This window comes from Balaenoptera acutorostrata, chromosome 10 (genome assembly GCF_949987535.1).
Source record: "Balaenoptera acutorostrata chromosome 10, mBalAcu1.1, whole genome shotgun sequence".
Classification (NCBI taxonomy): domain Eukaryota; kingdom Metazoa; phylum Chordata; class Mammalia; order Artiodactyla; family Balaenopteridae; genus Balaenoptera; species Balaenoptera acutorostrata.
Genome location: NC_080073.1, coordinates 48,921,623 through 48,944,017, shown reverse-complemented (window position 1 = coordinate 48,944,017; position 22,395 = coordinate 48,921,623). Strand labels below are relative to the sequence as shown.

Here is a 22,395-nt window from a genome sequence, read left to right as displayed (position 1 = left end):
GGCTTGGGGGCGGGAAGAAAGGGGGAGAGAGGGAGAGTGGAGTCAGAGATGGGCTGATTTATTGAGATCTTATTTTTTCCTCCCTGTATTCTCCACTCCTCCAGTTCCAAAGGAGACAGCCCAGCCCTCTCTTTCCCCAGGTCTCTGGGGAAGTTTGCGCAAAAAATAGAAATTGCCTGCAGACGCTCCCTTGCTCTCACTTGTGTTCATGTGCATGAGGGATGATCCAAGACCAGGAGGGCAGAGGACCAGGATTCCAGGGGAACTTCTGGGCCAGGGAAGGCCAGAGGGCAAGGGAGGGCAGTGCCAAGGTGGGACAAACCAGCCTGGGCAGAGACAACCTTGTCACGGGTGCGCCCTGTGTCCTGGCATGAATTTGAGCCTGTGTACGAATGAGCTTGTTCCTGTGTGTGCCAAGATGTCACCAGACCTGCCTGTGAAACACGTCATGCCACAGACTGCGGGCATGTATCTTTTCAAATTATAGTTTTGTCCGGATATATGCCCAGGGGTGGGATTGCCGGATCATATGGCAACTCTAGTTTTTTTGAGGAACCCCCATACTGTTCTCCATAGTGGCTGCACCATTCTACATTCCCACCAACAGTGTAGGAGGGTTCCCTTTTCTGAATTCAGAGAACATTTTAATTTGCCAGCCCCTGGGCCAGCCATAGCCTCTGAACAAATGCAAAGAGCGTTAGAAGTGGGGACAAGGGAAGTCCTGGGTGCCATGGGGCCCTAATCTGCTCTGCACTTCGGAGGGTTAGGCTGGGCATGCGCTGGAGCCTGGGCTACTTACACCTTCCTAACCAAAAGGGAACTTCGCTTCAACCTTCTTTGCTCAGCTGTCCCAGGAAATCACTATGGTCCCAAAGGAGCCAACAGAAGAGCAGCTACTCACACATGAGCCCACGCCAAGGCAGCGGGCACCAGGACCCACGCAGAAGCTCAAAGCCAGGATGTCACTTGAGGTCCTGGATTTGGGGGCAAAACCCCTACAGCTTGCCTAACTGCCTTTTAGAGCAGCTCCCCTGAAATGTTTTCCCACCTGCCACAGGAGCCCTGTCCCAGGACTGTCTCCCAGACCGGAACCCTCACTGGGCTCCACCCCGTGCAGACACCCGCTAGATCTGCGGGCTGCCCTTCGCCAGAGGCGCCTCCGGAAGTGTACTTGAAAACTTTGGAGAGTCTCCTTGCTTCTCCCGGTGAGCACGTTACCTCGCGGTAACCAGCTCCGGGTTCCAGGGGTTAGGGAGTGAGAAAAGTCCTAAGGGCCTGGCTTCCTTTCAGCCACAACATGGACGGACGTGCCTATAACGCCTGAAGTGCGCGCGCAACCGGGCGCAAGGAGGCAGGGAGCTCCAAGCAGCAGTCCGCCCACTCAGCCTTGCCCACCTACGTCACGCTCCGCAGGCCCGCCCAGGTCCTCCTGATTGGTGGAGAGCGCGCGCGAGTGCTCCCCTCCCGCCCCCAGGTCCGCCCCCCTGCGGCACTGCCCGGCCCCCTGGCTTACCGGGCTGCCAGTGCAGCTTCCAAGTTGGAAAGCGAAGGCGCGGGCGCGAAAGGGCCCAGACCCACCAAGGGTGAGGGGGCACTTTCCCGTCTTGCTCGCGCTCTCGCCCTCGCCCTCGCCCCAGACCTGACTGGCTGGCTGCTCTTCAGAAGCACAATAATTGCTCAGCTCGGCCCGCCACAGGCCCCTTCCTCTCTTCAGCCTTCGACCCGCTACCCCGGCCGGGCCCCTTACTGCAACAGCACCCGGAATTGCCCACTGCCCAGGCCCCGCTCGACGCCTACATCCCCCACGTGCCATGAGGTTGGTCCTCGAGGACCCACCGTCCAGCACGCGGGCTCTAGGGTCCAATGCTGAAACCGGTTCTGCAAGCATCCCCCGCCTGGAGCCTCCAGCTCCGTCCGCAGACTCCTCCTCCCCCCACCCAACCCCTGGTCACTCTTGGGTCCCGCATATCCGGACCCTTCAGGATTCCCCACACTCTGGGACCCCTCCGTTGACCGGCGCACCCTCGGGTCCCTCCTGAACCTTCCTCGCACTCAGGGGTTCTTCCTCGCACCAGCGCCCCGGACCCCTCCGCGGGCCGCCTCGGTGTAAGGGACCTCTCTTAGCAGCCTCTACCTCCGCAAACCGCTGCCCTCCGCGCCCAAGTCCCTGACCCCTCGCTTCCCGCGCCGGGATGCCCCTCACCCAGCACCTCCCCCAAGACACCCTCTCGGGACCCTCCTCCTCTTCCCTCACATCTGCCTCCTACTCTTCCTGCCTCCTCCCGGTAAACATCCCTCCCAGGGCCCTCCTCACTCTCGCACCCATGCGATCCCTCCTCGGGCCGCCGGGGTCCCACTCTGAACACCCTTCCGAGCCCTACCCGCACCCCCGCGGGCCCCTGCCTAGCCCCCCACGCCCCTTAGCCCACTCATCTGCCGGACTCCTCCTCACGGCCCTCGCACCCCAGGCCGCTCACCCCACTCATTTTCCCAGAACCCCTGACAACCCCACACACCCCGGCCCTCTTACCTACCGCCAGGATCCCTCTGGAATCCCCTCCACCCCAAGCCCCTCACCCCACTCGTCTGCCCAAGACCCCCGCCCGCCCTCCACTCACCGCCTCCGCCTCACCCCGCAACCCTCTCCCCCCAGGGCCGGCGGGCAGCGGCGGCGGCAGCGGCGGCGGAGGCCGGTCCTCGGGCCGGGACACACCCACCCGCCCGCCCTCCCGCTTTCCCTCGTTCCCTCCCTCGTTCCCTCCCTCTCTCCCGCCCGCCCGCCCTCGCTCCTCGCTCGCTCCTTCCCCCTCGCCCGCTCCCGCTTCCCGCGGCGCCCGGCCTCCCGCTCCGCCTCCCCGTGCGCGGCTCTCCCGGGCGCGGCTCCGGGGTTCATGGTGACGAGGCGGCGGCCGCTCCAGCCCAGCGGCGGCGGCGGCGGGAGCGGGGGCGCGGGCCCGGGCCGCCTCTCCCAGAGAGCGGGGACGGGCGGCGGGCGCGCCCAGGCGGCGGCGGCGGCGAGCGCCCCCCACGGCCCGCGGCCCCGCGCGCCCCCCGCGCCGCGCGCCCGTGCGCCTGGCTGCCGGGGGGCCGGGCCGGCGGGCTGCCGCCGTGCCGCGCACCCATGGACGGCCCGGCCATCATCACCCAGGTGACCAACCCCAAGGAGGACGAGGGCCGGGCCCCGGGCGCCAGCGAGAAAGGTGAGGAGGGGCGCGGGCGGGGCGGACCGGGGGCGTGGGCACTCCCCGCGCGGCCGGAGTTGGCTGCCGGGCGCCGGCGCGGGCTGGGGGAAGGGTGCAGGGGTGCGTGGGTGCGGGGTGCGCCGCAGGGAGGCCGGCTTGCGGGTGCCGGCGGGAGGGGGAGTATGGCCGCGCAACCCGGGGCGCGGGAGGGGGCGTGCGCCTCTCCCGGGGGGGGTGGTGGCAATGTGGGGCCGACCCTGCCGGCCGGGAGTTTGTGTGTGCGCTCACGCCGACGGAGAAGTTGTGAGCGCGCGTGTGTGTTCCTGGCAGGTTGGAAGTGTGTGTGCAGGAGACAGACGTTGGAAGGGTGTGTGTGCACTTAACGGAGAAGTTGTGAGTGTCGTGCACCCGACACGTTGGGAGTGTGTGTATGTGTCTATCGGATTATATGTGTGTGTGTGCACTTGCATGTTGTGGGTGGGCACACACCAACTGAGAGACGGTAAAGGTGTGTGTGTGCACCTAACAGAGGTGGTGCGCTCGGGTTTTCCTGACAGGCTGTGAGTGCGGGTGTGTACCTTATGTAGAGGTTTCTGTGTACCTGACTAGGAGGTTGCGGAATGTATGTGTGCGTGCCCAAAAGAGCCTGAGCCTGAGAGTTCGTATGTGTTCACTCCTGACAGAGTTTGTGTGTGCAGATGATTGTGTGCCTACAGCACCCAACTGGCAGGTTGGATATGTTGTGTCCGTCAACTGGGAGGGTGTATGTGTGTGTGCACTCACACCTAAGAAGGCTGTGTGTGCGCTGTGCCTGACCATGAGCCTGTGTGTGCAGCGTGCACACCCGACAGTGAGGCTGTGTGCCGTGCGTTTAGTTGGTTGCACAAGTAGGGTAGGGGGTCGGGGGGAGCATTGCTGAGCCATCCGCCCTCCTTGACTCTGCTGTCTCAGTGACACCAGCCTGCTGGGCGCATCTGCGAGGCCTGGTCCTCCCTGGGTCCTTTTAGGGCCCAGCTCTAATGGGCACTGGAGGAGCCCTTGGGGGCCAGGTGTATCCCTTCCCAGAGAGTCGGCACTGTGCTGCAGCACCTGGTCTGATTTCAGCACATTTTGGCCCCGTCACCCACTTCTGTTATCTTTTTTGCTCTTTTCCTTTGTGTCCCTGCCCCTCTTGGAGACCTGTTGTCCCCTCTCTCATGTGCCCTGCTTACTGTCCCTTTAGTGAGCTGGCCTGAGGCTTGCAAAGTTTTGAAGGGCCAAGGAATCTGGCTTGTTTTGTTCTGGTGACTAAAGCTTCCTGTTATGCGCCCGGCAAATACCTGGACCCAGGTCAGGAGCAGCCCACCAGGACACGCCCCTCCCCTCTCCAGGCCTGGCCTTTGACTTTGACAGAGTCAGATTTCCTTCCATGTGTTATTACTCTTGTGCCAGTCGGGTGAGGTGTGCAGCCCTACGGAGCAGTGGCGTGGGGGTGGGGAGAACACCCCATTGCCTCTCCCCAGGCAGGAACGGCTGAGCAAGCCCACCAGGAAAATGCAAGAAACCACCAGAGGCACCCTGAGATTGGGGATTTGTCAACCCATTTGCACTTTCATAGACCATAAACACTGTAAGTCTGTGGATTTGTTTTCTTTTACGTAAAATTAGAAATCAGACTCCCCCAGGCATTTTTCTGTGCCTTACAAATGGGCTATAAAAAACTCTGCAAAAGGATGCTCCAGATGAATCTTCATGTCTCTCTGGGGCCCAAGTGGGCAGCACCTTGGTTGGTCTGGCCTTCCTGCCGCTGGGGCTGTTAGTTCTTGGGGCCCTGGCCTGCTGGCTCTGGGCTGGGCATGTCCCCTCAGGGACGTTTTGGTTGGAGGCATCAAGGAGATTTGATGCCTCTGCTTCTCTCCCGCTGTGGATTGAGTGCTTTGTGTGATGCTTTGCCAGAGAGAATCCACAGCTCTTGTGAGGAGAGGGGTGGTGGAAAGCAAGGAAATATTTGTCAAGGCTTCAGCCTTCCTGCTGCTCCCCACCTGGTTCCAGGAGCAGGAGCTTCCCCAACTTTCTCTTTTCCTCTAGCTGCTAGGCTTCTAAAGTGGAGTCAGTTATCCAAAATCCAAACCATGTACAAATAATCAAGGATGGTGCTTGTTCTATTCAACTCATTTACATTGCTCTCCATGATAATCTTTTATTATCTTTAACTGTTTATTTTGTTTGTTTTCTAGTGTCAGATTGGTTGGTTGGTAACTGATTAGAGGAATTCCTCACCTGCCGCTCTGGGATGGGGTGGCTAGCTAGTAGATGCTTCTTGTTGAAGCATTAAAATCCTACTCAATTTAGTTTTTCACTTTAAAAGCTGGAAATAATTTTGGTTAACTATAGTGTGGCAATAAACTTTAGAGCCAAGCTTTGGAATAGCTTCTTCAGATTCATAAACCACTAAACAGGTTTAGCAATGTTTCTTGCTTAAGCATGTTGATATATTTAGATAGGCACAATGTATTTTATTTTTATTTATTTTTAATTGCCAATTTTAATTTTTAATAAAATATGGTATTTATAAGGTGCCTTCCATTTGGTATACACAGTAGATGAGATATAGCTTAAGATCTCAGGACTCTAATAAAAAAAAAACAATTTATTGGAGACAAAACAGGCACAATGTATTTTATATCATTTGAGTTTTAGGTAAATACTTAATCATTTTGGTTTTTATTATGGGGCCTGGAATGTTGTAAGTTTTTGTGATAGGAAAGAAATGCTTTGTTTTAAAAGTTTACTGTTATCATTTGTTCTTAAAATAGGAATAATAATGACTGCGTTTTGGGTTTGATTTGGGGGTTAAATGAGATGAGGTATGTTAAAGACTCTGCCTGGTTCACCAGTGTGTCACTATCCCGTAAACCTTTCTTTAGGTTTAGGTTTGCAGAGAAAGTAGTAAGCATGGGCTTGGGCGGGGGTGGGGGCAGTTTGCACGAGTTGAATTACTTTTTGACACTTTGCCACGTGGTGGTGCACCACTCAGAGATGACTCTCCCTGTCAGAGGTGTGGCCTGTTACCGAAGATTTTTTTGTAATCGTGTTTGACTTGACTGATAGTATAAAGATGCAGAGACAGTTTTACCTGTGAGTTTAGCTCAGCTTGCTTTGCTATCTGGAAATTTATTCTTACAAATCAATATGAAAAAGTCAAACAGTACAGTAAAAGAGTGGTCAAGAGATATCAACAAGAAAAATCATAGAAGAGGAAATTTGAATGTCCAGTAAGTGTCTGAAATGACACTTTACTTCCTGTGAAATTTTTTCATGCATCAGCTAGGTTAAATATTTAAGTGACTGACAACATTCAAAGTAAACAAAAGTTTTGGGAAACGAATACTTTTGTAGTCTTCTGTGAGAGAATAGAGTACAGACTTTTTAGAGAGTAATTTAGTACTGACTCATTTAGGAACACATTTGGCTGCAAGTAACAGAAAACCAGACTTAACCTGATAGGAGTTTATTCTTGTCACATAGCAAGCAGTCTGGAGGTAACTGCCGGCTGGCTTTGGTTCAGCAACTCATTAGTATCAGGGCTGACATTACTGTGATTCCCTTGACTTTCCTACATGTTGTAACATGGCTGCCACCCCTCCAAACACCACAGCCACCTTCAGGGCAGGAAAAAGGGACAGTGCCAGTCATGTTCAGCCCTTTTTACTTGGAAAGCAGAAACACTCCTAGGGACGGCCCAGCAAACTTTTGCTGATGTGTAATTGGCCAGAACTGGTCATGTAGTCAGTCGAGCCTTTGTTTTGGAGGTGGGAGAGGAGAAGATGATTGGCAATAGGTGGGAACAGGTGTCGGTTCAGCCAATCAACAATTTTGGCCACACCTGCAAAGCCCCGGTCTACTTCTGGATTTCTCTCCTAGAGAAATATCCTCATATGTGCTCCAAGAAACAGCACAAGGATTTTCACCAATGGCTACATTGCTTGCAATAGCAAAAATTGGAAATATCCTAAGTGTCAAAGGATTAGACTGTGGTACATCAATTCCATAGAATACTGCAAGGTACTTGAAAAGAATGAGTAAACATAGATCTAAACATACTAACGTGCAAATTTCCAAGACATTTGGAAGCAGGGGGAAAAAGGAATTTGAAGAACAGTATAAACATTGTGATCCTGTCTCTATTTAAAAAAAAAATCAGACACACACATAAAACTGTACATATGTCTAGAGATGCACAAAAAATAATCTGAAAAAAACCTGAAGGAAATACTTCAAACAGACAATATTTCCCTGGGGAAAAGACTGGGATGGGAAGCGAGGGAACTTTGCCTTTTTGTTTAAATATTAATGAAAATGTACTTGTGCTTTACAGAAGAATTTTTTTAACTAAAAAAAAGGAACAAATTTTTGTAAGCTAATACATGTCGCTTGATGAGATTTCTGCAGGCAAGTTTGTTTTGGCAGAATTTTGGCCTAAAATGCTAGGTATACTTCCCCCAAATGTTTGCAACACTTAAGCTTAACTCAGAAACCTTTAACCTTTGGGCTGCTAACAAAATTATAGCAAGGAGAAGATTCCTGGAAGCAATAGTTATTTCAGATGCCGGAACACATTTGAAGTAGATTCAGTTTGATTAGCTTTTTAATAATAAACTTTTTATTTGGAGATAACTGTGCATTTACATGCAGTTGTAAGAAATCACACAGAGATCTCCTGACCTCCCCCCCGCCCCACCCCGACACCTAGTTCCTGCCCATATTAGCATCTTGCAAAACTTTAGTACAAAATCACTGGTGTAGTCAGGATGCAGAAAAATTCCATCACCTGGAAGATCCCTCATGGGGCCATTTTATAACCACACCTACTTCCCTCCCATCCTCACCCCTTCTCAGCCCATTGGCAACCACTAGTCTGTTCTTCATTTCTGAAATTTTGTCACTTTATATAAATGTATAGGGGCTTCCCTGGTGGTGCAGTGGTTAAGAATCCGCCTGCCAATGCAGGGGACACAGGTTCGAGCCCTGGTCCGGGAAGATCCCACATGCCGCAGAGCACCTAAGCCCATATGCCACAACTACTGAGCCTGTGCTCTAGAGCCTGCGAGCCACAACTACTGAGCCTGCGGGCCACAACTACTGAAGCTCGCGTGCCTAGAGCCCATGCTCTGCAACAAGAGAAGCCACCGCAATGAGAAGCCCACGCACCTCAAGGAAGAGTAGCCCCCGCTCGACGCAACTAGAGAAAGCCCGCGTGCAGCAATGAAAACCCAAGGCAGCCAAAAATAAATAAATTAATTAAAAATAAATAAATAAAGTATATAAATGTATATAAATGGAGTCAAACAATATGTGCTCTTTTGGAATTGACTTTTTTCATTCAGCATAATTCTCTGGATTTTCAGCCAGGTTGTTGCTTGTATCAATATTTTATTCTTCTTTATTGCTGAGTAGTTTTCCATGACATGGATACTACAGTTTGTTTAACCATTTACTCTTTGAAGAACATCTGATCATTTCTGGGTTTGGGCTATTACAAATAAAGCTGCTATAAACATTAGTGGACAGGTTTTTGGGTAGACATAAGTCTTTGTTTCTCCAGGATAAATACCCAGGCACGCAATTGCTGGCTCATATGGTAGTTGCATACTTACTTTTTAAAGAAACTGCCAAACTGTTTTCCAGATTAAATGTACCAGTTTACAGTCTCACCAACAATGTGTGAATGACCCAATGTGGAGAACCACATCCTCACCAGCATTTGATGTCACTTTTTTATATTAGCCATTCTGATAAGCATGTAGTGGTATCTCATTGTGGTTTTATTTGCATTTCCCTGATGGCTAATGATGTTGAACTTCTTTTCATGTGCTCTTTTCCTTCTGTATATTTTCTCTGATGGGATGTCCCTTCGTGTCTTTTGTCTGTGTTCTAACTGGATTTTTTTTTTACTGTTGAGTTTTGAGAATTCTTTTCATATTCTAGATATTAGTCCTTCATCAGATATGTGGTTTGCAAATATTTTCTCCTTATCTTTAGCTTGTATTTTCATCCTAACACAGACTTTTGCAGAACAAAAGTTTTAAATTTTGATAAGGTACAATATATCAGTTTTTCCTTCTATTGATTGTGCTTTTGAGGTCAACTCTAAGAACTCTATCTAGCACTAGATCCCAAAGATTTTCTCATATGCTTTTCCCAAAAGTTTTGTAGTTTTACATTTTATATTTAATACCATTATCTATTCTGATTTAATTTTTATAAGGTGATTGACTTAGATTCAGTTTTTGTCTCTGGCTGTCGAATTACTTTAGCCACATTTGTTGGAAAGGCTTTACTTCCGCTTTTGCATTTCTTTTCCATCTCTGTCAAAAATCAGTGCATCATATTTGTGTAGGTCTCTTTCTGAGTTTTTTATTTTGTTCCACTGATTTATGTGTCTATCCCTTTGCCTGTATCACAGTCTTGATTACTGTAGCTATATATTAAGTTTTGAGATAGGGTAGCCTGATTCCTCCAAATTTTGTTCTTTTTCAAAATTGTTTTAGCTGTTATAGTTCCTTTGTCTTTCTATATATATTCTACAATACTCTTGTCTATATCTACTAAAAAAAAACTTGCTGAGATTTGATAGGAATTGAATTAAACCTGTGTGTCAATTTGGGGAGAATTGACATCTTTACTATGTTGAGTCTTCCAGTTCATGACCATGGTATGTCTTTTCATTTATTTAGATATTCTTTGATTCTTTCATCAGGGTTGAATAGTTTTCAGCATACAGGTCCTATTAATGTTTTTGTTAGATATGTATCTCAGTGTTTCTCTTTTTTTAAGTTATTTTATTATATTTTTAATTTTGGTGTTCATGTGTTCAGTGCTAGTGTATAGGAATACAATTGATTTTTGTATGTTTTCCTTGTATCCTGTGATTGCTCAGCTCACTTATTAGTTATAAGAGGCTTTGTATATTTCTTGGGGCTTTTAACATAGACAAACATGTCCTCACATAAGAAGACTTATATTCATTTCTGATTTGTATGCCTTTTATTTATTTTTCTTGCTTTATTGCACTGACGAGAACTTAGAGAAGTATGTAGAATAAGAGTTGTGAGAAAGGACATCCTTGCCTTGTTCCCCATGGGAAACCATTTCAGTCTTTTACCGTTAAGTATATTGTCAGCTGTTGTTTTCTTGTATGTCTTTATCAGGTTGAGGAAGTTCTCCTGTATCCCAGTGTTTCTGGGAGTTTCAGAAATGGATGTTGAATTTTGTCATATGCTTTTTCTGCATCAATTGATATGATCATATGAGTTTTCATTTTTAGTCTGTTAATATGGTAGATTACACAGATGGATTTTGACATATCAAACCAGCTTGCATGCCTAGAATAAACCTCATGGTTGTATATATAGTTCTTTTTATATATTAGTGAATTCTAATTGCTCATATTGCTAATATTAGCAATATTTCTGTTGCTAATATTTGAGGATTTTTACATCTGTATTCATGAGTGATATTGGTCTATAGTTTTCCTTTTTGGCATGGTCTTTATCTGGTTTGGTATCAGCTTTGTAAAATAAATTGGGAAGTATTCTCTCTTCTCTCTTCTGGAAGAGATTGTGTAGCACTGGTGTTCATTCTTCAGTGAAATCATCTGTGCCTGGAGATTTCTTTTGGGGGGAGTTTTTAAATTACAAATTCAATTTCTTTAATAGTTACAGAGCTATTCAAATTATCTCTTTCATACTGGGTAAGTTGTGTCATTTTTGTTTTTAGAGATTTGATCCATTTCATCAAAGTTGTCAAATTTGTGTGTAGAGTTGTTCAGAGCATTATTCCCTCATTACCTGTTTGATGCTTGCAGGGTCTGAAGTGATAGCTGCTGTTTCTCATATCCCCTGTTCCATTCGTAGTATTGGTAATTTGTGTCTTCCATGTTATTTTTTGGTCAGGCTTGATAGAGGTTTCTCAATTTTCTTGATCTTTAGAAAGAACCAGCTTTGTGGTTCATTGATTTTTCTCTACTGCTTTATGTTTTCAACTTAACTGATATCTGTTCTTTTCTTTTTTTTTTTAATTTTTAAATTTAATTTTATTTATTTTTTTATACAGCAGGTTCTTATTAGTCATCAATTTCATACACATCAGTGTATACATGTCAATCCCAATCTCCCAATTCATCCCACCACCACCACCCACCCCCGCCGCTTTCCCAGCTTGGTGTCCATACGTTTGTTCTCTGCATCTGTGTCTCAATTTCTGCCCTGCAAACCGGTTCATCTGCACCATTTTTCTAGGTTCCACATATATGCGTTAATATACGATATTTGTTTTTCTATTTCTGACTTACTTCACTCTGTATGACAGTCTCTAGATCCATCCAAGTCTCAACAAATGACCCAGTTTCGTTCCTTTTTATGGCTGAGTAATATTCCATTGTATATGTGTACCACATCTTCTTTATCCATTCATCTGTCGATGGGCATTTAGTTGCTTCCATGTCCTGGCTATTGTAAATAGTGCTGCAATGAACATTGGGGTGCATGTGTCTTTTTGAATTATGCTTTTCTCTGGGTATATGCCCAGTAGTGGGATTGCTGAGTCATATGGTAATTCTATTTTTAGTTCTTTAAGGAACCTCCATACTATTCTCCATAGTGGTGGTATCAATTTACATTCCCACAAACAGTGCAACAGGGCTCCGTTTTCTCCACACCCTCTCCAGCATTTTGTTGTTTGTAGATTTTCTGATGATGCCCATTCTAACTGGTGTGACGTGATACCTCATTGTAGTTTTGATTTGCATTTCTCTAATAATTAGTGATGTTGAGCAGCTTTTCGTGTGCTTCTTGGCTATCTGTATGTCTTCATTGGAGAAATGTCTGTTTAGGTCTTCTGCCCATTTTTGGATTGGGTTGTTTTTTTTTTAATATTGAGCTGTATGAGCTGTTTATATATTTTGGAAATTAATCCTTTGTCCGTTGATTCGTTTGCAAATATTTTCTCCCATTCTGAGGGTTGTCTTTTCGACTTGTTTATGGTTTCCTTTGCTGTGCAAAAGCTTTGAAGTTTCATTAGGTCCCATTTGTTTATTTTGTTTTTATTTCCATTACTCTAGGAGGTGGATCAAAAAAGATCTTGCTGTGATTTATGTCAAAGAGTGTTCTTCCTGTGTTTTCCTCTAAGAGTTTTATAGTGTCCAGTCTTATATTTAGGTCTCTAATCCATTTTGAGTTTATTTTTGTGTATGGTGTTAGGGAGTGTTCTAATTTCATTCTTTTACATGTAGCTGTTTTCCCAGCACCACTTACTGAAGAGACTGTCTTTTCTCCATTGTATATCCTTGCCTCCTTTGTCATAGGTTAGTTGACCATAGGTGTGTGGGTTTATCTCTGGGCTTTCTATCTTGTTCCATTGATCTATGTTTCTGTTTTTGTGCCAGTACCATATTGTCTTGATTACTGTAGCTTTATAGCATAGTCTGAAGTCAGGGAGTGATTCCTCCAGCTCCGTTTTTTTCCATCAACACTGCTTTGGCTATTCGGGGTCTTTTGCGTCTCCATACAAATTTTAAGATTTCTTTGTTCTAGTTCTGTAAAAAATGCCATTGGTAATTTGATAGGGATTGCATTGAATCTGTAGATTGCTTTGGGTAGCATAGTCATTTTCACAACATTGATTCTTCCAATCCAAGAACATGGTATATCTCTCCACCTGTTGGTATCATCTTTAATTTCTTTCATCAATGTCTTATAGTTTTCTGCATACAGGTCTTTTGTCTCCCTAGGTAGGTTTATTCCTAGGTATTTTATTCTTTTTGTTGCAGTGGTAAATGGGAGTGTTTCCTTAATTTCTCTTTCAGAATTTTCATCATTAGTGTATAGGAATGCAAGAGATTTCTGTGCATTAATTTTGTATCCTGCAACTTTACCAAATTCATTGATTAGCGCTAGTAGTTTCCTGGTGGCATCTTTAGGATTCTCTATGTATAGTATCATGTCATCTGCAAACAGTAACAGTTTTACTTCTTCTTTTCCAATTTGTATTCCTTTTATTTCTTTTTCTTCTCTGATTGCCGTGGCTAGGACTTCCAAAACTATGTTGAATAATAGTGGCGAGAGTGGACATCCTTGTCTTGTTCCTGATCTTAGGAAATGCTTTCAGTTTTTCACCATTGAGAATGATGTTTGCTGTGGGTTTGTCGTATATGGCCTTTATTATGTTGAGGTAGGTTCCCTCTATGCCCACTTTCTGGAGAGTTTTTATCATAAATGGGTGTTGAATATTGTCAAAAGCCTTTTCTGCATCTATTGAGATGATCATATGGTTTTTATTCTTCATTTTGTTAATATGGTGTATTACATTGATTGGTTTGTGTATATTGAAGAATCCTTGCATCTCTGGGATAAACCCCACTTGATCATGGTGTATGATCCTTTTAATGTGTTGTTGGATTCTGTTTGCTAGTATTTTCTTGAGGATTTTTGCATCTATATTCATCAGTGATATTGGTCTGTAATTTTCTTTTTTTGTAGTATCTTTGTCTGGTTTTGGCATCAGGGTGATGGTGGCCCCATAGAATGAGTTTGGGAGTGTTCCTTCCTCTGCAACTTTTTGGAAGAGTTTGAGAAGGATGGGTATTAGCTCTTCTCTAAATGTTTGATAGAATTCACTTGTGAAGCCATCTGGTCCTGGACTTCGGTTTGTTGGAAGATTTTTAATCACAGTTTCAATTTCATTACTTGTGATTGGTCTGTTCAGATTTTCTGTTTCTTCCTGGTTCAGTCTTGGAAGGTTATACCTTTCTAAGAATTTGTCCATTTCTTCCAGGTTGTCCACTTTATAGGCATAGAGCTGCTTGTAGTAGTCTCTTAGGATGCTTTGTATTTCTGTGGTGTCTGTTGTAACTTCTCCTTTTTCATTTCTAATTTTATTGATTTGAGTCCTCTCCCTCTTTTTCTTGATGAGTCTGGCTAATGGTTTATCAATTTTGTTTATCTTCTCAAAGAACCAGCTTTTACTTTTATTGATCTTTGCTATTGTTTTCTTTGTTTCTATTTCATTTATTTCTGCTCTGATCTTTATGATTTCTTTCCTTCTGCTAACTTTGGGTTTTGTTTGTTCTTCTTTCTCTAGTTCCTTTAGGTGTAACGTTAGATTGTTTGAGATTTTTCTTGTTTCTTGAGGTAGGCTTGTATAGCTATAAACTTCCCTCTTAGAACTGCTTTTGCTGCATCCCATAGGTTTTGGATCATCGTGTTTTCATTGTCATTTGTCTCTAGGTATTTTTTGATTTCCTCTTTGATTTCTTTAGTTATCTCTTGGTTATTTAATAACATATTGTTTAGCCTCCATGTGTTTGTGTTTTTTACGTTTTTTTCCCTGTAATTCATTTCTAATCTCATAGCGTTGTGGTCAGAAAAGGTGCTTGATATGATCTCAGTTTTCTTAAATTTACTGAGGCTTGACTTGTGACCCAAGATGTGATCTATCCTCGAGAATGTTCTGTGCACACTTGAGAAGAAAGTGTAATCTGCTGGTTTTGGATGGAATGTCCTATAAATATCAATTAAATCTATCTGGTCTATTGTGCCATTTAAAGCTTGTGTTTCCTTATTAATTTTCTGTTTGGATGATCTGTCCATTGGTGTAAGTGAGGTGTTAAAGTCCCCCACTAGTATTGTGTTACTGTCGATTTCCTCTTTTATAGCTGTTAGCAGTTGCCTTATGTATTGAGGTGCTCTTGTGTTGGGTACATATATATTTATAATTGTTATATCTTCTTCTTGGATTGATCCCTTGATCATTACATAGTGTCCTTCCTTGTCTCTTGTACCATTCTTTATCTTAAAGTCTATTTTATCTGATATGAGTATTGCTCCTCCAGCTTTCTTTTGATTTCCATTTGCATGGAATATCTTTTTCCATCGCCTCACTTTCAGTCTGAATGTGTCCCTAGGTCTGAAGTGGGTCTCCTGTAGACAGCATATATACGGGTCTTGTTTTTATATCCACTCAGCAAGCCTGTGTCTTTTGGTTGGAGCATTTAATCCATTCACATTTAAGGTAATTATTGATATGTATGTCCCTGTGACCATTTTCTTAATTGTTTTGGGTTTGTTTTTGTAGGTCCTTTTCTTCTCTTGTATTTCCCACTTAGAGAAGTTCCTTTAGCATTTGTTGTAGAGCTGGTTTGGTGTTGCTGAATTCTCTTAGCTTTTGCTTGTCTGTAAAGCTTTTGATTTCTTCATCGAATCTGAGTGAGATCCTTGCCGGGTAGAGTAATCTTGGTTGTAGGTTCTTCCCTTTCATCACTTTAAGTATATCATGCCACTCCCTTGTGGCTTGTAGAGTTTCTGCTGAGAAATCAGCTGTTAACCTTATGGGAGTTCCGTTGTATGTTATTTGTCGTTTTTCCCTTGCTGCTTTTAATAATTTTTCTTTGTCTTTAATTTTTGCCAATTTGATTACTATTTGTCTTGGCGTGTTTCTCCTTGGGTTTATCCTGTATGGGACTCTCTGTGCTTCCTGGACTTGGGTGGCTATTTCCTTTCCCATGTTAAGGAAGTTTTCGACTATAATCTCTTCAAATATTTTCTCAGGTCCTTTCTCTCCCTCTTCTCCTTCTGGGACCCCTATAATATAAATGTTGTTGCGTTTAATGTTGTCCCAGAGGTCTCTTATCTGTCTTCATTTCTTTTCATTCTTTTTTCTTCATTCTGTTCCGCAGCAGTGAATTCCACCATTCTGTCTTCCAGGTCCCTTATCCATTCTTCTGCCTCAGTCATTCTGCTATTGATTCCTTCTAGTGCAGTTTTCATTTCAGTTATTGTATTGGTCATCTCTGTTTGTTTGTTCTTTAATTCTTCTAGGTCTTTGGTAAACATTTCTTGCATCTTCCCGATCTTTGCCTCTACTCTTTTTCCGAGGTCCTGGATCATCTTCACTATCATTATTCTGAATTCTTTTTCTGGAAGGTTGCCTATCTCCACTTCATTTAGTTGTTTTTCTGGGGTTTTATCTTGTTCCTTCATCTGGTACATAGCTCTCTGCCTTTTCATCTTGTCTATCTTTCTGTGAATGTCTCTGTTCTTTTCTTTATTATTTCCTTCCTTCTGCTTGATTTGGGTTTATTTTGCTCTTTCTAGGTTCTTGGAGGGGAACTTAGATTATTGATTTGAGACTTTTCTTTTTTCCTAATGTATGCGTTTAGTGCTACACAGTTTTCTCTGAGCACTACTTTTGCAATATCTCACAAATTTTGATGTATTATATTTTCATCTTCATTCAGTTCCATGTATTTTTTAAAAATAGGCTTTATTTTTTAGAACAGTTTTAGGTTCACAGCAAAATTGAGCACAAGGTATAGAGTTCCCACATAATGCTGACCCCACACATTTTCAACTCATTTGGGTAAATACCAAGGAGCACTATTGCTCTACTGTATGGTGAGAATATTTTTTGTTTTATAAGAAACTGTCAAACTGTCTTCCAAAGTATTTGTACCAACCTTAGTTTTCAGAAGTTTATGATATGTCTTGGCCTGGATTTTTTCAGGTTTATCCTGTTGGGGATTCGGTCAACTTCTTGAATTTGTAAGGTTGTCTCTTACCAAATTTGGGAAGTTTTCAGCCAGTATTTCCTGAAGTGTTTTTTCAGCACTGCCCTTTTCTCCTCTTCTTCTGGGACTCTGATGACAGAAATATTAGATCCTTTGTTATAGTCCCACAGGTTTATCAATACTGAGTATTCTTTTTTTTTTTTTTTAATCTTTTCTCCCTGTTGATTCAGATTGGGTAATTTCTGTTGGTCTATCTTCAAGTTCATTGATTTGTTCTTAGTCTCCTCCATTCTGCTATTGAGCCCATCCATGAGTTTTTTATTTCAACTTTTGTATTTTTTTGTTCAAAATTTTCCATTCAGTTTTTCTTTATGTCTTGTATTTCTTTACTAAGACCTTCTATTTCTTTACTGAGGCTTTCTATTTTCATTTATTTTAAGTGTGTTCCTAACTGCTTTTATTGTAGCTGCTTGAAAATCTTTGTCAGGTAAGTGTTACATTTCTGTCTTCTTGGTGTTGGCATCGATTGATTGTCTTTTTTTCATTCAGTTTGAGATCTTCTGGCTCTTGGTATGACAAGTGAATTACAGTTGAAACCTGGACATTTTCATATTGTTATGAGACTCTGGGTCTTAGTTCAACCTTCTGTTTTAGTTGGTTTTCTCTGACACTGCTCTAGCAGGCAAGGGGGAACACTGCCTCATTATTGCCAGATTGAGGTAGAAATCCAAGATCTCCACTTGTCCTCTTTTGGCAAACTGCTGGGCAGGGGAGGGAGTTTCGGCTCCCACATGGTCTCTGCTGAACTGCAGTGGGAGTGGTCTCACTACCACTGGGTGATGGTGAAAGCCCTGAATCTTCCTGTCCCTCCTCTGACTCCACCCCAGTAGGTAGGGAAGGAGCATTTCATTACTGCTGGGTAGGGATAGAAGTCCAAGCTGGCCACATGGTCTCCACTGACATCACTGGGAGCGGCAGGGACTCATTACCAGCTGTCAGGGATGAAAGTCTCTTCTGCCTACGTGGTTTTCTCAAACACTACCCCAGCAGGGTGGTGGGGTGCTTCCTTACACCCTGGTGGGGATGGAATTCTACAAACCCATTGGATTTTGCTAATATAGGTGGGGTTGGGGCCACAGTGTGTGTGTGTGTGTGTGTGTGTGTGTGTGTGTTATTTGCTGCAGTAGAGCAGTTATTATCTGAAAGTATTCTGTCTTACTAGACTGTCCCTTTTCTGATCCTTTGGTTACAAAGAATAGGCTTTTGAGAGGACTTTGTCTGCAACTGTTGATGTTTGCCCATATCCAGCTCCTTCATCTCTAAGTCTGGGTTATCTGAGGTAAAAGAAAACCCAGGGATCACCACCGTTGGTTCAGATCTCAGGTCCCTCGCTGCTCTGCCTTCTCTCCACCTTTCAGTCTTTTTACGTTTGCTATATAAACCAGGTTTTTAGTTGTACTTAGTGGAAAGAATAGGAAGAAGTATGTTTACTTCATCTTCTTGGAAGTAGAAGTCCCCCGATTAATTTTTAGACCTATCCAAATTAAGTGTTTTAAGGAAGACTGGATTTGGAAAGTTGTCACTTTAAAGGTTTATTTCAGCAATGTGCTAATGACTGATGTAAAAGTCAAATTGAGTTAGTGCTTTGAGAATCTTGATTGTCCCTGAAAAAGAGAAATGATAATGAATTCAGTGTGAAATCAGGTCTAGATCAGTGGGGCTTCAGTGACAACTGTTGTTGAGCCAACCTTCAAAGGATGCATTCATAAGCTTACGTCTTAACACCAGAATTTAGATCAGAATTCTCAAGTATCCTGATTTAGATATATTTTTGATCTAATATTCTGTTTGATTGGCAAGCATGTTTAAACCCATATCTTATCTTTTACTTTGTTTCTCAAATGAGAAAGCATCCATTTAAGTAGATAGAAGTGTCTTCCTGGGGTAAACACAAAGGAGCTTATCTCTGGTTTTAGCGCTTGAGACCACCAGGCAGGGCTCACTGGCCAGTGAGTGGAAAAGCCTGCTTCCAGTCTGTGCTGCCCTGAAAGTAGGTCTGAGGGCTTCAGAAACTTGGCCCAGGCTGCACTTGACCAGAGTGGCCCAGGTCGGAGGGGAACCCCATTTGCAATAGCAGGACTGGGCTTTCAGGGGGGACCACACAGCTTTACATTTAATTCTGAGGTATTTATTTATTTTCCTTCCATTTTTGTTGACATACGACATTATTTAAGTTTAAGGGATACAACATAATGACTTGACATACATATATATTGTGAGATGATTACCACAATAAGTATACATCCATTACCTCATATAGTTACCAAAAAAATGTTTTCCCTTATGATGAGAATTTTTAGGATTCACTCCCTTAGCAACTTTCAAATATATCACCCAGCATTGTAAACTACAGTCATCATGTTGCACATTACATCCTTAGTGCTTGTTATCTTATAAATGGAAGTTTGTACCTTATGACCACCTTCACCCAGTTCCCCCGCCCCTCACCCTCTGCCTCTGGGAACCACAGATCTGATCTCTTTTCCTATGAATTTGGGTTTTTTTTAGAATCCACATATAAGTGAGATCATAAAGTATTTGTCTTTTTCTGACTTATTTCATTTAGCATACTGCCCCCCTAGGTCCATCCATGTTGTTGCAAATGGCAGGATTTCCTTCTTTTTTTTTTTTTTTCCTTCTTTTTTATGACAATAATATTCCATTATATATTGAAAATATATGCGTGAATCTCTATGTATATGAATCTTACATGTATATGAATATATATATAGATATATATGTGTGTGTGTGTGTTTGTGTGTGTGTATGTATAGTGATGTTGGGGGTGGGAGAAGGGGGATACATGACAGGGCCAGTGGGTTCACTGGGTCCTTTCAGCCAGGAATTGGCAGAGGTCAGGAAACACTCTGGCCACAGACGATTCTAGATTTAAATATACAATACATATATAATTTTTTTTCACTTGCTTTGGCAATAATGTATGATGCTAAGGTCAGCTGTATATAACTACTAATCAAGGGAATGTAAGGATTCTCTTGGGAAATGTTGAAGTATAATATATACCTTGAAACTTATTTTCCATATATTAAATCATGATTTATAAGACATTTGAAGTTTAGTATTTTTAATGACCTAGCTTTCTTTTAAAAATCTACTTTCGGGGGCTTCCCTGGTGGCGCAGTGGTTGGGAGTCTGTCTGCCAGTGCAGGGGACACGGGTTCGAGCCCTGGTCTGGGAAGATCCCACATGCTGCGGAGCAACTAGGCCCATGAGCCACAGCTACTGAGCCTGCGCATCTGGAGCCTGTGCTCCGCAACAAGAGAGGCCGCGATAGTGAGAGGCCCGCGCACCGCGATGAAGAGTGGCCCCCACTTGCCACAACTAGGGAAAGCCCTCACACAGAAACGAAGACCCAACACAGCCAAAAATAAATTTAAAAAAAAAAATCTACTTTCGGGACTTCCCTGGTGGGGCAGTGGTTAAGAATCCACCTGCCAATGCAGGGGACACGGGTTTGAGCCGTGGTCTGGGAAGATCCCACATGCCCGGAGCAACTAAGCCCGTGTGCCACAACTACTGAGCCTGCAAGCCACAACTACTGAGCCCATGTGCCACAACTACTGAAGCCCGCGCGCCTAGAGCCCATGCTTTGCAACAAGAGAAGCCACCGCAATGAGAAGCAACGAAGAGTAGCGCCTGCTCGCCACAACTAGAGAAAGCCCGTGGCAGCAACGAAGACCCAACACAGCCAAAAATTAAATAAGTAAATAAATAAATCTACTTTCATTAAATAGTTTCCTTTTCTTTAATCTTTTTTTAAAAAAATATTTATTTATTTGGTTGTACCAGGTGGGCTCCTTAGTGGCATGCGAACTCGTAGTTGCGGAATGCATATGGGATCTAGTTCTCTGACCAGGGATAGAACCCGGGTCCCCTGCATTGGGAGTGCGGAGTCTTGGCCACTGCGCCACCAGGGAAGTCCCTCCTTTCCTTTAATCTTTTAACATATATTTTACTATTTTTTTTTTAATGAGGAGGCATGGTCAGTGCTTTATTTAAAATAAAATTAAGCAAATATTTGCCTTTATGGCTTTGAAATAACACATAATGGAGCAAAGGCTTAGGAACTGCTTGTAGCCCTGGGTTGGGATGTGGACATCTTTATATTTGGCAGCAGGACAGAAAACACTGTAAACACATAGTTCTCTGAAACTAGGGCCTAATAAACAGTGGTCTTCATGGATACTAAGGATTATGTAACCACCTAAGTAATCGCTCATTTTGATTCTGAGTAGCTGCTTCAAGTTAAAAACTGAAAGGTTTCTTTGTAATTATAACTCATACTAAGGCTACTTGCCAAAGTGTTTTAAAATCCTGGTACTCAAAGCACTTTAAAAACTGAAGAGAAGTGGCTTGATATGTGATGGCTGATACTATTCTTACCTTTCATAGTTAGCGTTTAACCGAAGCTTTCAGTGTTTCAGGGTATCATGAAGAACAAACCGCACTACCTTGTCAACACGCACTACCTTGTCAACACGGCTTGAATAAGTGTAGCCTTTTAGTATCAGAGAGAAGTCAGTATTCCAGTAAACATTCATCCTGTACTTGGCATTGTGTATAATGTGTCCCTCTGCATTCTGATCAAGCTCCAGCTTCCGTGCTTAACGTATCATAAATTTGTTCTAAGTATTTGACTCACTTATGTCCAGGTCAGAAACCACTGACTTTAATTCCAGAACCTTCTGTCAGAGCCGTATTTTCTTTCCCGTTTTTGAGGAAACAGTTCAACATATTCATTTTTGTTTGGGTTAGAACAAAAACATTTCAAGGCAGTCATCAAACAAGCATGCAGTTGGAGGAGTTGTTAACTCTGTCAAGTGTATGAGCACTTATTGGTGAGCGTGAATTTTTCCGTCCCACAGGATATTCTGTTTTACTACATAGGCTTGACTGATTTTTTTTAAGTTAATTTTTTAATGAGGTAAATTTGCATACGATAAAAATCATTCTTTTTGGTGTAACCCAAGGTTACGAAGTTCCGTGAGCTTTGACAGACTCATACAGCTGTGTAACCACCTCCATAACCAAGATAGAGAATATTTCCATGACTCTCAAAATAATCCCTGTGCCCCTTAGCTGCTACCCACCCTCCACACTCAGCCCAGAACAACTGATCTGTTCTCTCCCCTGTCCTTCCCTTTTCTGAAATGTCATCTAAACAGAATCATGCAATATGGAGCCTTTTGAGTTTGGCTTCTTTCACTTAGTATAATGCTTTTGAAATTCCTCCAGATGGTTGCCTGTATCAGTAGTTTGTTGCTATTTATTGCTGAGTAGTATTCGATTGTATGCATGTACCACAATCTGAAAGTATATGTTTAACTTTATTTTTTTAAAAACTGCCAAACAGTTTTCCAAAGAAGCAGTACTATTTTGCATTTCCACCAGCAATGTTTGACTATTCCAATTACTCTGTATCTTTGTCAGTACTTAGCATTGTCAATTTTTAAATTTTAGCCATTCTGGTGGGCATCTAGTGGTATCTTGTTGTGGTTTTAATTTCTATTTCACTAACAACTGATAGTGCTGAGATTCTTTTTATGTGCTTATGTGCCGTTCACCTTTTGGCAAGGTGTCTTTTCAAAT

The 22,395-nt window shown here is 43.5% G+C and overlaps 1 protein-coding gene across 1 annotated transcript in view; it reads left to right on the top strand.

Moving 5' to 3' along the window:
- Positions 1-2,787: 2,787 nt before the first annotated feature.
- Positions 2,788-22,395, top strand: part of CTDSPL (CTD small phosphatase like) — a 127,804-nt gene continuing 108,196 nt past the window's right edge. Inside the window, 2 exon segments of the mRNA XM_057555218.1 lie at positions 2,788-2,931; positions 2,934-3,200. Coding sequence (XP_057411201.1) covers positions 2,892-2,931; positions 2,934-3,200 — 307 coding nt within the window. The 5' untranslated portion in view covers positions 2,788-2,891.